The 17,278-nt window shown below is 48.5% G+C and overlaps 1 protein-coding gene across 1 annotated transcript in view; it reads left to right on the forward strand.

Moving 5' to 3' along the window:
* Window positions 1–8,086, forward strand: part of GC (GC vitamin D binding protein) — a 53,591-nt gene extending 45,505 nt beyond the window's left edge. Inside the window, exons 9-13 of the mRNA XM_063135205.1 lie at window positions 1,976–2,108; window positions 3,220–3,317; window positions 5,184–5,316; window positions 6,593–6,625; window positions 7,897–8,086. Of these exons, the coding sequence (XP_062991275.1) occupies window positions 1,976–2,108; window positions 3,220–3,317; window positions 5,184–5,316; window positions 6,593–6,625; window positions 7,897–7,917 (418 nt within the window). The 3' untranslated portion in view covers window positions 7,918–8,086. The remainder of the gene's footprint in view (window positions 1–1,975; window positions 2,109–3,219; window positions 3,318–5,183; window positions 5,317–6,592; window positions 6,626–7,896) is intronic.
* Window positions 8,087–17,278: the final 9,192 nt, after the last annotated feature.

A 17,278-nucleotide genomic window follows, 5' to 3' on the forward strand; every position in this document is an offset into this window, starting at 1 on the left:
AGAAAAGGAAATTTCAGCAGGTGTCATTTGTATGCCTGCAGCACCTGTTGTAATTCCGTCTTCACCACAACAGTTTAAGCTGCAGAAGCCCTGCCCTCTTTTGCATCCAGTCACTCTAGTATAGCTCCTGCACTTTAACTGTTGTGATGAAAAGGGAAGTTCACCAGGTGCTGCAGGCATACAAATGACACCTGCTGAAATTCCCTTTTCTACAAAACTGTTAAAGATACAGGAGTCCTGTCCTTCTTTCCATATGCTTACCCAAATACTGGTCTTTTTTTTCCCCCCTGAAAAGGTAGCATCCACAGCACCCTGACCAGAAGCATATTCACGATCTGGTTTGGGGCATGGCATCCGTTTTCTGCCTAAAATTGCCTCCAGTTGCTCTTTGCCCACAAAGGGTCTGTTTGCACAGACCGACAGCACATTCAGGACGGAAGCCCCCTGCCTGCCTTTTTCTTCGAAATAACAGTGGCCAGTTTTGAGTGCTTTGGCCGTTTGCTTTCTTCAAGGAGTGGATGAGGAATTGTACAGGCATTCTGTCGTTAAAACCACACGTGGCTAGAAAAGCAGGGGGAGGTGACCACACTACTAGGGTGACCATATGAAAAGGAGGACAGGGTTCCTGTATCTTTAACCGTTGTATTGAAAAGGAAATTTCAGCAGGTGTCATTTGTATATATGGAGAACCTGGTGAAATTCTCTCTTCATCACAACAGTTAAAGCTGCAGGTGCCCTGCCCTCTTTTAAATCTGGTCACTCTAGTATAGCTCCTGCAGCTTTAACTGTTGTGATGAAAAGGGAATTTCAGCAGGTTCTCCATATATACAAATGACACCTGCTGAAATTCCCTTTTCTATGCAACTGTTAAAGATTCAAGAGCCCTTTCTTCCTTTTCATATGGTCACCCTACACACTACACACTACCAGGGCCGGTGCCAGACTATTTTGTGCCTTAGGCAAGGCGAGCTACTTGTACCTCCCCCCCTCAAAAAAAGTTGCCAACGTCGATTCAGCTGTTCAAGAAGAGTTTCTGAACTATTATATTTTCCTTTTATTATGTTTTTTCATAAAACAGCTAATTTGTATAAAACTGTGATCTTTAAACGGCAGTACTGCGCCCCTCTGAGGTCTGCGCCCTAGGCAGCTGCCTCGTTAGCCTAACGGTAGCGCCAACCCTGCCCACTACCCTAAATCAGGAGTGCAGAGACCTCAAATCTGGCCTACCTGGGTCCCTATCATACTATCCACAGTTACCCAGATGGCTACACACTCACCCTTCCCCTTTTCCCTGACCACCAATTGTTTGGTCATTTCACAGCTTTTGTGCCTCTGTTATAGATGGATGGATGGATAATGTTTGGAATCACCAAGATTACCCCAAGCATCTTCAGCCACCTGCTCCCCTCTCCTCGATTGGCGCTCCCATTTGCACTCACTGTTCATTTTTCATGAATGGGGAAATTGCGCAAAACGAGCAGCTAATGAACGCGAAAGCTGCGCAAACATTTTCCAACTACATGCAAATTTTCACACTAAACTAAAATGTGGGTGAGTTAAAAGCTGTGCGTTTTGAGAACTTGGGGGCATTTCAAGAAAGCGGCCCATTTTTCAAGTACACGTTTTGCAAATGCAAACGTAAAGTTGGAGATTTGCGGACATTTTCAGGGGAAATCCCCTCCTGTCGGCCTTCAGGATTGTGAACTGGGCATTTTTGAATGATTTGCAAATTGAAATGAAATCCTCACACATCCCTAGCCTCCGTCCTTGTATTTTGCTATCAAGATTGCATATCCCCTGAAATGCACAAATGGTTTTCAGAAGTCTCCGGATACAGAAACGCAAGGTCTTGTACACAGGTGAAGAATCAAAGCCCCAGATTTCTATTTGCTCCATGGTGTCGGGTTGATTTTAAAAAGGCAAAACGATGATTTTTTAAAAAAAATGTTCTGGGTCGATTTTCTTTCTGTTTCAGCTATGTATATAGCATGGCTCGGATATTTACGCATGCTCCAGAGGCCATTCTCACTACCCTGTATGATACTAGCGAAAAGATAGCAAACACTTGCTGCAATACTTCGGACCCCACCGCTTGTTTTGGTGAGCAGGTAAAACAAAACAATGTTCTGAGAGCTATCTCCTTTTCATCTAAATGGTTTTTTATTGTTTCACAAACATACATAACATAAAAGCATTACATAACAATATTGCATCCAAGAGGAAAAGGGGGGAAAGGGGAGAGGGAGGGAAAACACACACACACACACAGGTTAAGTTATATTTTCGGCTCTCTACATATCATAAATGTGAATTATATTCTCTGACACAATAATCAAGTTCTTTGCTTTCTTCTAAGTTAACTATGGCCTTAGCTAGACCGGGCGAAATCCTGGGGTGATACCAAGGATCGTCCCTGTGTGTCCACATGATGCACAAGGGATCTCGGGATCTGGGAGGGATGATCCCTCCCTTGTCCTGGGATCTCACCCCAGACCTGGTGCTGCCATAGAGGCAACTCAGGCAGCTGCCTAGAGCGCCAAGCAAATGAGGGCGCCGAACAGCATACCCGGAAGCTGCTCCCCTAGAGTGGCTACCGGGTATGCTGTTCCAAAGCCGCCGCCCCAGCGTCCGCCCAACCCCAGCGTCCTGGTTCCTTCGAAGCCAGGATGCTGGGGTTGGAGGCGGAGGCTTCAGTACGGCGCGCCAGGAAGCCACTTCCGGGCGTGCCGCTTCAAAGCCTCTGCCCCGCCCCCCAACCCCAGCGTCCTGGCTTCAAAGTCAGGAGCGGGAGGGAGCGGGCAGTGAGGGAGCGAACGGGGGGGCGGCTTCAGAACGCGCCTGCCTAGGGCGCAATATAGTCTGGCACCGGCCTTGTCTCACCCTCCCCTTTGGCTCTGGTTTTTCTGCAGTCCTGGGCTGAGCCCGAGACCGTGGAACGTGTGGTCATGTGCTGCGGGTTGACCCGGTGCCATGCGATTCCTCGTGAGGAGCTTGGAGCCGCGCCCATCAAGTGTAGGGTGGGGGGAGTGGGGAAAATAATTTAAGTTTTAAAAAACAACTTACCTTTAGCGCACGAGCGTTCGTGTGCTGCTTCCCCTTTAAGACCAACATACCGAGAAGGGATTTTTATTTTAGGTACTTGGTGGTTGGTTTTAACATGTAAAGCTCCTTTGTTGATGCAGCTTTATACTTTTCCCTCTCTCTCTCTCTCTATTCCAGATCCCAGAGCCAACAGCTGAGCTACTTGCTTTACTTTCAAAAGGATCTGAGCTGTGTGTGAATTATGCAAATCGCACTATGACAGAATTCCAGAAGTGGTGGGTGCGAAATCAGACAGGGCACGTGCAAGGGCTGATCCGCTTCGGGGCAGGGGGAGAACCTCACTTCAGATTCAGTTCCGAAGTGAGGCAGCCCAGCCCCGAAGCACCACAAAAGGACCTATCTAGCTCAATCATCTAGATGCCATGTCTGTTTATTTATTTGTTTGTTTGTATGGGAGTGAAATCTTAAACTGGGGAATATTATAGGGTGACCATATTTTGGAAACCAAAAAGGAGGACAACATGGTCGCCCCCAAGGGGGCGTGTCCAGCACCAAGGGGGCGTGCCCACCCGAACATAGCCTTGGTCACATGTCTGATTTTACAGCACACATTTAAGACAAATCTGTTCTACATAACATCTTAATGTTAAAATCACTGAAATAAAGAACAAGTGAGAGATTCAATGTATCTGAAATTAACTTCACTCACTCCTACTTTTGTAGGTTTTGCTGTACTTTGAAGCTTTTGCTATACTCTGTGTGTTACATTCTCCCCTTCCCTCAAATATCTTTTCTGACTGTATCTTCACTCATTGCAAGCTTCTGTTGTTGTTAACAGGGTTTGCTACTGGCCCCAGATCTGTTTCAAATTTGGTACGGCTAAAGCTCTACCTAAAAACTATCATGGTGCCAACTTTCAGCTCTTTATCTTTAAAAATGACAGTTTAAAAAATAATAATTTTAAAACCTCATTTTTTAAAAAATTACTAAAAAATAAATGGATGAACAGATCTGTTTCGATTTTGGTGTGGCTAAAGCCCTTCCTAAGAGCTACCATTGTGCCACGTTTCATGTCTTTATCTTAAAAAATGATGGAGTTATAAGCACTTTTGTTAATTCCCATTAGAGCTGCTCTTTGCAAAAGACCTCCCCCTCCCGGATTTGCCATCAAAACCCCGGAAAAATCAGGGCAAATCCGGTCATATGGTCATCCTAGAATATTAGGAATTTTAGGGCTCCTTTCTCTGTCTAATCATGCATGGGATTGTGCCGTTAATCAGTTCACAGAGAAAACAAATTCATTTGATCATCTAAAATGACTTTAATCATGTGACAGCCCTAGTCGGTACTCCTATTTGCAACAACAACAAAAAATTAGCATATATTGTAGCATGTATTCCCCAGCCAGCTAAGTTAAAATTTATGGGGGGGGGGGGTTAAACCAACTTCAGTTTCAGAGAAGCTGCTTACAGATTTATTCCTGGGTCCAAAAAACACACACAAAGCCATATGAAAACAGCAACTTAGTGGCGCAGAGCGGTAAAGCAGCAGTTTCTGCAGCTGAAACTCTCCCCATGGCCTGAGTTCGATCCCAGCGGAAGCTAGTTTCAGGCAGCCGGCTCAGGTCGACTCAGCCTTCCATCCTCCTGAGGTCGGTAAAATTAGTACCCAGTTAGCTGGAGGAAAGGTAATAACGGCCGGGGAAGGCAACGGCAAACCACCCCGCTATAAGGCCTGCCAAGAAAATGTCAGCGAAAGCTGGCGTCCCTCCAAGAGTCAGTAATGACTCAGTGCTTGCACGAGAGGTTCCTTTCCTTTCCTTACCAGTAAATAGGGTTTACAATCTGGCATGTCATACTTGTCTTGCTTAAAATTGAGCATCTATGCGCTCACACTTTCCCTTGGTCTTTCAGTCCATGTCCTTAGCCTCTGTAGTTTGGCCAAATCCTCTGGATTGAATTAAAATGCACAACGTTCATGTTAGATATTGGCAGAATGTCGTTTCACCTAACCAGCATAAGAATACGGACACTATCGTTTCCAGTATCATTACTTCTGGGTTGGGCATGGTTTCCTTGCGTAAGGGTTTGTTTGTTTCATACGAAGCGCTAACAACATGGCCATGTTTAACTTCACTGCAGGTTAAAAACGAACTATCATGAGATGCGTCCCGGGGCTACTGAAGATGCCATTTCTGCATTGGTTGAACAGAAGGCCACTTTTGCCTCCACTTGCTGCCATTTGAACGTACCTCCGTCATATTGCGGGTTGAAGGTAAAGCGCCATCTGTCGAATGCACGTTCTTAGGGAAAGAGCCTTTGGACTCCAGGGCAGGATCTACACTACTGCTTTAAAACACTTTATAACAGTAGTGACAACCGTTGGGGCCCAGGACGCACGCCATAGAGAGTTTTCAAAACATTTTCGAAGTGTAATATCTTGCTTCGTGTAGAACTGGCCCTGGTTTCCTGAGAACCAATTCAGTAAAGAGGTTATTAATGCACAGATAGCTTACATGCTGAGATGCCTATGCATATATGCTTATTTTGCAAACATAACTTGTGGACATTTTGCGGCCAGCCCAACGCGAACTCTAGGGACCAACAAGCAGCACATTCTCTGCAAGATGCTCCTTCATGCAATGCACTCAGGAAGGGGTTTAGATATCTGTGACATCAAAACCAAAATGGCATTCTAATGGGGTGGGGTTAGACTTTTAAAGAGAGAGAGAGTGAGGCCATAGCTAGATGGGATGAAATCCCAGGGCAATCCCCGGGATCATCCCTGTGCATTCACATGACACACCGAGGATCCCGGGATCAGGGAGGGATGAACTCTCCCTTGCCAAAGGATCTCGCCCTACCTTTTCAGCCCGGTTTTTATGCGGTCCCGGGGTGAGCCCGAGACCACGGAATGTGTGGCCAGGCGTCATGGTTTGTCGCAGTTCCTCGCGAGGAGCCGAGACCCGTGCACAGGGTGCATAGCTCCTCAGGAGTACTGCGCCCATTAGGGGTGGGGTGGGGGAGCAGGGGGATTTTTTTTAAAAAAGCTTACCTTTCGCACATCAGCCCTCGTGTGCATCTTCTCCTTTAAGAAAAAAATGGCGGTCGTGACATCCTCTCCCTCTGAGGCCGTTGTGCGCCATGTGTGAACAGAGGGGAGATCTCGTGATAAAAATATTGCAAGATCTTCACCCCTCCGTCCCGCTGGACTGGTAGGTCTAGCTAAGGCCAGAGAGAGAGAGAGCGGGAGAGCTCAAGTTTCCAGTCCTTAAGGTTCTATAGAAAACCCTGAAAACTCAGTTTGGACTATATACATAGAAATGGGACAACTCAGGAAGATACAGTCCTTTGCCCAGTCCTGGGCAAAGAGAAGCATCACATCTATGCTCCGTACAGCACATGGTAGATGGTTGGAACTCAAATATTCCATCACATGTATAAGAACTGTCCATCAGTTAATTGTAGAAGTAATGACTTTCAATTGGTGTTCTGTGTATAAAAGGGTTTAAGAGGCGTCGCACCCACCATTTATTTCTTTTTACTTAAAGGTGCAGCAGCACGTGAACACTCGTGCGCAAAAGGTACGTATTTTTAAAATTTAAATTACGTGCACCACTCCCCCCACCCTACCCCCGATGGGGCTCCTGGTTCCTCGCGAGGAATCACGAGGAGCCGGGTCAAACCATGGCGCCCAGCCACGCGATCCACGGTGTCGGGCTCAGCCTGAGACCATGGTAAAACTGGGGCCAAAGGGAAGGGCGAGATCCCGGGGCAAGGGAGGGCTCATCTCTCCCTGATCTCGGGATCCCCTGTGCATCATGTGGTCACACAGAGACAATCCTGGGGACCATTCTGGGATTTCGCCCCATCAAGCTATGGCCTATGACACATCTCACCATTGCTCTACAGCCTCCCGGGCTGCCTGCACTTCCTGATCTGAAAAGGCCCTAGGAGAAGAATAAACTCACCATGTCTTCCTCTGGGTGGGAAGTGCAGGTAGCTAAGGTTGCCCCCTGTCTTTCAAGCCTGGGGAACCACCCAGCCCACACGCATCTATGACAGGTTTGAGACCCACTGCCCCAGTACCTATTTTAAATGATGCATCATCATCCATTCACCCATCCAACTCCGTAGGGAGAGAGAGAGAGAGAGAGAGAGAGAGAGAGAGAATGGTGATCTCTGGTTTTATCATGTATTTCTCTATGCAAGTGCCTTACCATTAGGTGAAAGGAAGTGGGCGCAGCAGGCACAGGAGGAGGAAAAGAGCACCACTGTTCCCCTGCAAAGGGTCTGCTGCTTGTTACCAGCCATGCAAGCTGCCGGCAGGCCCAAGGAGCAGTCACCCGCGCACCGCGCACTGTGCTGCACCTGGCTTCCCAACCCACTCGGCCACCCAGCTTACTTTCCTTAGCCGGGACATGCGCGCCCGTGTCGCTGGTGCGCTGCCTTTGTGAGGTCTTTCTGCCTTCAAGGTCCATGCTGAATGGATGCGCAGGTGATGCATGGCTCTTGAAGGCAAAAAAGACCTTACAGAGGCAATGCGCTGGCAACACAGGTGTGCACGTCGACAGTCAGAAAAGTACATTGCCTGGTGGCAGGCAGGGTCAAGAAGGGAGGTGCAGCAAGGCTCCTTTTTGGGAGGGGGTGGAAGAGGCCGCCGGGCAAGGGATCACGAGAGGGGGCGGAGGGGAGGGGAGGAGGCCGTGGGTGCATGGCCGGTCACCAGCGCTTCAGGCAGTGACCTGCATTGGGACAGGCCTGTGCAAGTATATCCCATTTTGATTGTTTCTTTCCTAATGAATGCATCTCTACCATACTTTGCTGCAAGGAAAGTTCTTTGCCATATTTGCAGGTGCAACATGAAAGGCCTTAAAAGACGGAACACCCTTCTGCAACGTCTGCTACGCACAGATGCCAGTTTTTTTTCCTTTCATCGGTGCTGACAAGCTCCAAGACTTGTGCCTCTTGAAATCTGAATACAGCCTGTATATTCATATGTCCATTCTTGGAATGAATTCAGTACAAGAATGTGTTTAAAAATGTTCTACGTCCATTCATTTGTATCTGTGCAATGCCCCAAAGCGGTACTATCCCACAAGGGGTTGTTATAGGAAATTGAAGACTAAGGCTGTGCTCCACTCCGATTTGGATAGCGAACCCGGAGTGGAGAGGAGTGACCCGATCCGCCTCCGCCAAAGGCGGATCCGAATCGGGTCGGGGGAGCTGCAGATCGAGGCGAAGCAGTTCGCCTTCATCTGGCGCTCCGAACTCAGGTAAGGGGGGAGGGGGCTCACCTGGCACTGGTGCCGCAGTCCATGTGGTGACAGCAGCAGAGCCAGCTAAGGGGGCAGGGGGAGGGAGGCTTATTCAGTCCCCATTTTGTCCCCCTTTCCCACTTACCTGCCTCCACCGTCTGCCGCGGAGGCAAGTAAGTAGGGAAGGGGGGGCAAAATGTCGATCCGCCCCTCCGGATCTCACTCCACGGAGCAGAGCAGAGGAGGGTCAGATCAACCCTAAGCGGATCAACCCGATCCGAAAGTTTTGGATCGGGCCACGAAGTGGGTTGGGGGGGTCCGTGCACAGCCCTATTGAAGACGTAGCTAGTTACGAGTAAGGATGTTGGAGAAATCTTCAACAGATTCAACTGAGTTCAGATTTCTATGAATTCAACCTGTGGATTCCACACACCACTAACTTTTTCTGAGTCACATGGATTCCATGGATTTGTAGATCATTTATTAACGTTATTGGGGGGGGGGGGATTTGCTCAATTTGTTTCATTTGCGAAAGTTCAACTAATGTGCACTTCTGCCGACGTGCAAATGCACGTTTCACAGACAAACAAAATTCTCTAACAAAAAATGCTGACGGTTCTGGTCACTACATTGCAGAGCTGGAAAAAGTGCAGAAAATGGCAACGAAAATGATCAAGGCGCTGGAGCATCTCCCCAGGGCTAGGGGTGGGTGAATTGTCAAACACTTACCCCGTCACCACTGCCATCCGCCCCTGTTCGTCAGGCCACATGAGCTTCTGAGGTTTATTTATTTATTTAAGCACTTTGATCCCGCCCTTTAGCCAAAAAGGCTCTCAAGGCGGCTTATAAAAATATGTCTTAAAACAGCCCCAGCCCACAGGCTTACAATCTAAAAAACATGACACAAAAGGAAAGGGGATTGGGAGGGAGGAGGAAAGCAAATTCAGGCACTAGATTCTCAGTTGCAAAGTTCATAGAATCATAGAATCATAGAATCATAGAATAGCAGAGTTGGAAGGGGCCCACAAGGCCATCGAGTCCAACCCCCTGCTCAATGCAGAATCCACCTCAAAGCATCCCCAACAGATGCTTGTCCAGCTGCCTCTTTTCAGCAGCTGCTTCCTTTCTCGCTCCCTCTAATAGTTAGGGCTGTGCAGAGACACACACCCCCAACTCGCCTTGGAGGCCGGTTTGGAGCCCCCGAAGCAGCCTCGATTCACCTTGGGGTGCTTCTGGGGTTACCCGCCTCGCCTCGTTGCCGAAGCAAGATTTGGGCCATCTGAGGCAACTCGGCCTTTTCTAGCAGGGCTCTTCTTGTGTTCTGGAAGTCCCTGGGTACCAGCTGCGCAGCCAGCACACAGAAAAGCCTCCCTTTCTGCTTCTGCCTCCTCCGCCTCCACCGCCACCGCTGCTGCCGCATCTGCTGCTGATGCCTCCGCCGACGCATGTAAGAAGAACCAGGCCATGCACAAATTTAAACTACGTTGTCCATAGAGGTACTAAACACCCAGAGACCCTGCAATACCTTAAAATCACGTGGCCCGGTTCTTCTTACATGCGTCGGTGGTGGCAGCAGCGGTGATGGCAGCAGGTAAAGCCTAGGGCTGTGCCACTCCGAAGCAGCCCAAGGCACCACGAAGCTTTGGAGCCAATCGGCTTAGGCTTCGGGGCGCCTCGGCTGAGCCAGAACTGGCTCGGATTCAGGGCCTCAGCCCAAGGCGGTGCACAGCCCTACTAATAATCTCATACAGATCCAGGCACGATGGAGAGGTGCCTGGCTGCTGCTTCCTCTCCCACTGATGGCTTCAGCAATGACAGTTGGTAGCAGGAGGGAGGGGGCTCTCAGCTGGAGCTGGATTCAGGCACAACAAGAGCTCAGCAACCATTCTGCTTGTGGTTCCTGGTTGACAGCTGCTTGGCCACTGTGTGAACAGAATGCTGGACTACATGGACCCTTGGGCCGGATCTACACTAGTCTTATAACATTGCTAGTGTCCCTTTCTAATGTGGTTCTCTGTATCGGTTCTCTGTATCACGGGGCACACTAGCGTTACTTATGTTTAGCTGCAATGGAACTTCAGGGCACATGGTTCAATCCTTTCCGTTCTTCCTCTTTGAGAGCTGCTCAGTTTGCTCCGCCCACTTCCTGCCTCCTAGCCAGCAATAGTCATAACTCCCTCCCTCCCAAAACACCTTAACACAAGTCCCAGGGAATTGCCTGAATGCATAGGAGCCAGCCACTTTGCTGAAGCTAAGCAGGGCTGGGTCTGGTCAGGGTTTGGATGGGAGACCAAGTTGAAAAGTTTTAGCAGCAGCCCCATTTAAGCCAAGAACAAGTTTTGGACTGGGAGCAAGAGACCCTTGCTAATTTTCCTGCAGTGAGCTACAGCGATCCTTTGAGCGCTCCTCAGCTCCTTTGCAAAGAGGGGGGAAATGTTAAAAAAAATCATAAAAAATCAACCGATGACCCAATTTGATTCAAATGTTAAGGCAGGATGCATGGGACTACTTCACAATAAAAGCAGATTCTAAGGTGGAAAACTTCTGAGTCTTTTGCATGCAATTGTCAGTCATTGCACAGTATAACGCTGGTGTGATTTATCTACTGTAGCAGATAAGATAGCAAACGGGGGGAAGAAAGGAGAACAGGAAGTGGGCGGAGCAAACCCAGCAGCTCTGCGACTCTCAGGGAAGAGGAAAATTACCGGTAGAACAAGGCACATGAATCTGTAGCCACGCTGGAACTAAGAAATAGAACCAGTAAGTAGAACTCATTTGCAACGTTGGAGACCCAGGGTCACGTGACGCTGTGCGTCACAGTAACCCATTCAAAACGTTAGAATAACATCAGTGTAGATTCCCACCTGGCCTGATCCATCAGGGCCCTTCTTGGGTTCTTAGCACAGTTCTGGGACATTTTCCAACAGCAACTGTGTGAGCCAGGCTCAAAACCACCAGCCAAACAGGATCCAGTAGGCACCAGCTGAAAGTAAAAGATAGTTGGGGGAGTTTACCTTTCCTACCATTGCTATGCTATGGCCAGGTCCAAAAGGCTAATCAGCTCCGAGTAAAGGTGCTTAAATATGTGTTGAGTTGTACCACGTGTGTCAGTGCCAGAAAAGTAGCTCAGTCATTATTGTGAAATGTGTAATTATTTAGTCATAAATCCACAGTGTGAGAATTCTACAGCCTTCGGGCCTGTGAACGCAAACTGTAGATCAGCCTTCCTCAACCTGGGACGCTCCAGATGTGTTGGACTGCATCTCCCAGAATGCCCCAGCCAGCTGGCTGGGGCATTCTGGGAGTTATAGTCCAACACATCTGGAGCGCCCCAGGTTGAGGAAGGCTGCTGTAGAGCATGGAGCAAACTTTGCCACTATTATTCATAGCTAAAGCACATGTTCTGCATGCAGAAACCCCCAGGTTCAATCTCAGATATGGGGTGGGGAAGTATCTTCCCTGAGCCCCCAGAAAGCCGCTGCAAGTCAGTGTCGACAGCAGGGGTCCTCAATGATTTTGGGTAAGTGGACACGTTCGGATTTTTTTTTTTTTAGAATGTCGGGGGCACTCTCACAAAATGGCTGCAGTGAGGGAGGGGCTTGCTCATTCATAAACAGGCATGGCCCATCACAAAACACTCATTTCCCAGATAGTGAACTGGTGAGACTAAAACTAAATAAATAAATAAGAAACTTGAGTGCAAGACGGATCGATATTAAGCTCCAAGATACAAAATCCTCTCTTTTGAACCCAAATAAAGATTTTATTTATTTATTTATTTATTTATTATATTTTTATACCGCCCAATAGCCGAAGATCTCTGGGCAGTTCAAAGATGGTGCAGGATGGCAGTACATCACTTTGTAGTGTGCCAGCTTCACAGTTAATTTTTTTATATATTAAAGGGGGGGGAACCATTTGGAACCCAATCCTATGGGGATAGCCATAAGCCTCCAAACTCGGGTGTAGATTTCTAGTCTATGAAAGATGATACCATGCTGTCTTTTTGAAGAGTACTGTGTCACCGCGCTTCCTGTTTTAGCCTCCAGATGGCAGTGTTGCTCCATCTATTCCATCCAGCAGGACTGGATCAAGCTTCTGCCCTTCCTCTGGCCGCCTTTCTGTTCTCTTTAGGGGCAAAGCAAAAGTTTACAGTCTCTGACCCTGCCACTGGGGGCATAAGGGGCCAGCCCCCTCATCTTCTGTGGATTTTTATGAAGGACACACCCACCCACTACTTTTTCCTTCATAATTTGAGCAATGCTCTCACCACAGGATGGAATCGGCCAAGTTCTCTTATTCCAAGCATTTTCTTGTGATTTACTATTTTAGCTTATTGGGCTTTGGCTAGAAAATGCAGCTCTAAGTTCTCCCTGTCAGTCAGTCAGCAATCTTCACTTCTCCATGCGCTGGGTGAAAAGCTAACAGAATTAAACTGGCCAGACGGCTTGAGATTTGGAGTGATTTCTAAAGTCAACTTCCTAGTATTAGGAGGCCAGACGTGAGCACCGCCATCTTCAGTTCTGTCATGCCTACTCCGTATGGTTAACAGGCAAGACAAAACACATGTGCCCCCCCCCCAAAAAAAGGAAGATCACACTCTTCCTTTAGTGGGAAAAAAACCCAGCTTTACTCACTTTATTCTTGCACGTGCAATGCAGGCGCAGCATGGGGTTTCCAGATAGTTTGTTCAGTCCGTTTTATGATCCTTTACACAGCAATGGGGGGAAGTTGGGGGGGACAGAGGAGAGGAGCAGGAGACCACACAGTAGGCCATAGAGACCCTAAGGCTAGCAACGCCCCCAAATTCCCATGCATTGTCTAGCTAACTGCAGCACTGCCCCTTTCCTGTCAGTTGCAGATGAAGTTGCAGTATTTCCATTACCCTCTTCACTAACAGCATCCTGGCCCCTCAAATCCATCACCCTGCTCAATGTCAGGAGAGGTGCCCCTGATCCACCTCATCCATAGTGGTGGATTCAAGGTGACTATTTTCAACCAACCCTACCACAAGGCAAGGGCTTCAGACAGGGTGGTCAACTTGTGGCCTTCCAGATGTTGTTGGACTGCAAAGTGCAGGACACGGAATAATGGGCTCAAGTTAAAGGAAGCCAGATTCCAGCTGGACATCAGGAAAAACTTCCTGACTGTTAGAGCAGTGCGACAATGGAATCAGTTACCTAGGGAGGTTGGGGGCTCTCCCACACTAGAGGCCTTCAAGAGGCAGCTGGACAACCATCTGTCGGGGATGCTTTAGGGTGGATTCCTGCATTGAGCAGGGGGTTGGACTCAATGGCCTTGTAGGCCCCTTCCAACTCTGCTATTCTATGAGTCTATGATTCTATGAAATCACATCAGCCCTAGCCAGCGCAGCCAATGATGAGAGCCGATGGGACTTGTGATCCAACAACATCTGGAGGTCCACAATTTGCCCACCCCTGGCTTAAGATAAAATCCCTTCCAAAGCCTATGTTGTCCTGGTAGTTCTTCTAACTTGAGACAGTTTTCAAAGGAGAACGTGTGGAGAAGGAAGGATTGTCCAATGCCTTGTAATCATGCCTTTTTTGCAGTTTCCCAGCTAAAATTTTGCTTCTGTTCTTTTTAATCCAGGTACTTTAGTTTCTGAACAACTAAGCTACTGATGGGAGATTTTGCTGATGGCACAAATATGTAGGGATTTCAACAAGCTCTGTGCAATCAGTTTCCCAAGGTGAACAAGGGAGGTCCTTGCTAGGTCAGAACTGGTGGTGGAGGACTCTGACTTATTAACTGTGTTACGGTGGGACTAGTCACATTGACATGCCTCATTTGCTGGAGCAGTTGAGATTTGGCATTCGTACATCTTCACGCTTGATGTTCTTCAAATGGTTGCATCATGAGATGACTGACCAAGAGCCAAACTGCGATGAGAAAACAGCTGTGGGAATTTCCCCCTAAAATGTTGGCATGTAGCCCATGCTGAACGCCATCAAGGATACTGCAAATCTTGTACGTCCGTGGGTTCTGTTCACACCTTCAGGTGAATGCATGGATAAGATGTATGGCACTAGCATCGGGCACACTGAGATCCCTACACATGTCTGAATGGGGAAATCACAGACAATGATCCTTTGTGTGAAAAGAAAGGTGTAAAGCTGTTGCAAACAATTTCCACTTGCGAAAGGTTAGAGGGTCCTAGCGAAGGGGTGATGCTCCACATAGTGAGATTGCCCTAGAGCAGCCTTCCTCAACCTGGGGCGCTCCAGATGTGTTGGACTACAACTCCCAGAATGCCCTGCTGGCTGGGGCATTCTGGGAGATGCAGTCCAACACATCTGGAGCGCCCCAGGTTGAGGAAGGCTGCCCTAGAGTAAAGGGTCCAAACTGGTGATTTCTTCCCAATTGGTGGCAGAGATGAGATAACATACATAGCAGTTTCTTCACACGTTGGTGTTAGTAGCAGCGGGATGCCCCAGTGAACAGCTGATGCTCCATATGTTGGGTGGCTACAGCAGTGGGATTGCCTTACAGTAGAGGGTCCCATCTTTGGTGATCCGACTCTCTTTAACACAATAAGAAGGCAAATGAGGAGCACAAATACGAACATGTTTGTGGTATCTTCAAGGAGATGCAGAAAATGTCTTCTGCAGCGGTCCTGAAATCCCACCACCACCAGCAGCCGAAGGAAAGAAGTTGCTCTTTCTTATTTGCGGCCCACAAATCTGATCGTCAATGTCAGCTGCAGGAGGAGGAAGCGACAGAAGAGGACTCATCCTCTCAGGCCTCAGTTAGACCAGGGGGGGTTACGGCAATGATCTCACAATTTTATGATCACGAGATTGTCGCCCTGGTCTACACACGACGTGTGACATGGCACCTGCCATTTTGTGTTTTTTTGTTAAAGCAGACGGAGCACACGAGCGCTCGTGTGAAAAATGGTGAGGGGGGGTTTAAAAAAATTACTTACCCCGCTCCCCCCACCCCCAATGGGCAGAGTTGCTCACAAGGACAAACTGCAATGCCCACTCAGGGCCTTGCTAGACGAGGCCTTAGCGCGCCTTGAGAGCCAGTTTCCCTGCTGTGCATCCACAGGACGCACAGGGGAATCCGGCTCCAGGGCGCAGTGAAGCCTCCTCTAACGCACCATAAGCGAAGTCGCTTATGGCGCGCCTTTTCCGCAGCGCCAGCCTGAGGCCGGGGCTACGGAACGTCTAGAGACTTCCGTGGCTTTTTGCGGCTACTCGCTTAGTAGCCGCAAAAAGCCACGGACTGGCACAGCGCTCTTACGAGCACTGTGCCCATCGGGCCAGGGGCATCCGGGGGGAAGATGGGGGGGAAGGCCGGACCAGCAGGAGAGGGGGATGGCAGAGGGTGACAGACGCGACACACGGGAGGGCGAGGGGGGGCAGAGGGTGAAAGACGCGACACACGAGAGGGCGGAGAGCGACACACAGGACAGGGACGGAGGGCGGATGGGGGGGCTTAAGTAAAAAAAAAACCCTTACCTTTTCCAGAGTCTTCGGGCCGCACGTGGCCCAAAGAAAACAAAAAAAATGGCCGACGCTGCAGGGCTTCCGTAGTCCCTGCGCGTCGGCTGTCTAGGAGGCTGGGCGGTGCGCGCTAAAGTTAGCGTGCCATTGCCCCACCTCCCTGCCGGCTTATCCCGGCAGGTCTAGCAACGCCCTCACATGTTCTGCAGTCTTGGGATTAGCCCGAGACCGCAGAAACAGCGGGCTAGAAGTGTAGGGCGAGATCCCGGGGAAAGAGATCCTCTCTGCTCCCAGGATCCCCTGTGCATCATGTGAATGCACAGGGATTATTCCTGGGTGATCCCCGGAATATTGTCCCGTCTAGCTATGCCCTTAATCTCAAAAAGAAAGGTTACCCAGGGTTGATATACTATTGTTGCAGGCAGCAAATTGTGTTGGGCATGTGATGCAGTTTAAAGGGGGTTGAGGTGGGAAGGTAGTTGTAAAAATCCCAAATTACAGATTTCTTCTTAAAGACTAAGATGGAGGGATTGGAGAAATGTCAGTCCCTAAAACAGGGTGGGGGGGAGACATTTTCCTTTAGTTTAAGGGAATCAGCCAGAGAGGGGGGAAACTCAGAGAAAAGGCACTAATGTGAAGTATTAAGGTTGCAGAGAATATACTGTTCAGGAATTTATACAAAATACCACACCTTGGGATTTCAGAGACCCAACCTCAGAACACATCAAGGAAATTGCTCCCTCCACCCCGGCCCCCACCAAGGCATGGGAAAGGGATAAACAAGGGACAAAGAGAGGGTGTGTTTTTTCCCCCCTGAATATCAAGCGCTTTAAAGGTCCAGCCATTGATTGCGTTTGCATGACTGCTGCAGACCACTGTGGTTTATTTAAGCCATGGTTGATTGCAGTGTGTGCCGCCCACACTTTTGAATCTTCAAGCTGTGATGTATGGATTAAACAACAAATAACCCACGGGCTGTTTTAGGGTTATGTGGATGTGAGGGTTGTTTACTTATGTATCCAATGTGATGATAAGTGCTGGAAGCGATTGCCTGAGATGGATGGAGAAATTGTCAGTATCGATAAATGTTCTGTATATCAGGGCTCAGTCTCTTGCAAGGACTGTCTGTACTACTGGATCGGGTGACGGGTCCTTCTAGCTCAGCTCTCTTGCTTAGATCCATCCATAGACAGATCAGATCCATTCCATTGAAATCAATGGGACTGATGTTAGTTATGATTACAATTCTAAATATGGTCAGGTTTGGATCCAATCCTTCGTTTCCAACAAGATATCACTGGGAAAATCTCAACAAAGGGTTGGGACCAGATTTAGCCATATTAAGTGTAGACACATTGAAATCAAAGAACATAAGTTACACACACTTGTAATGTTATTTATATACATCAGGAGAGGTAATCCCTCTGGAAGGCTCCACCCAACTCTTCTCCCTCTCCCATAATACTAGAACATGGGATTATCCCATGGAAGCTGATTGATGGGAGATTCA

This window comes from Elgaria multicarinata, chromosome 10 (genome assembly GCF_023053635.1).
Source record: "Elgaria multicarinata webbii isolate HBS135686 ecotype San Diego chromosome 10, rElgMul1.1.pri, whole genome shotgun sequence".
In the NCBI taxonomy this organism is placed as follows: Eukaryota; Metazoa; Chordata; class Lepidosauria; order Squamata; family Anguidae; genus Elgaria; species Elgaria multicarinata.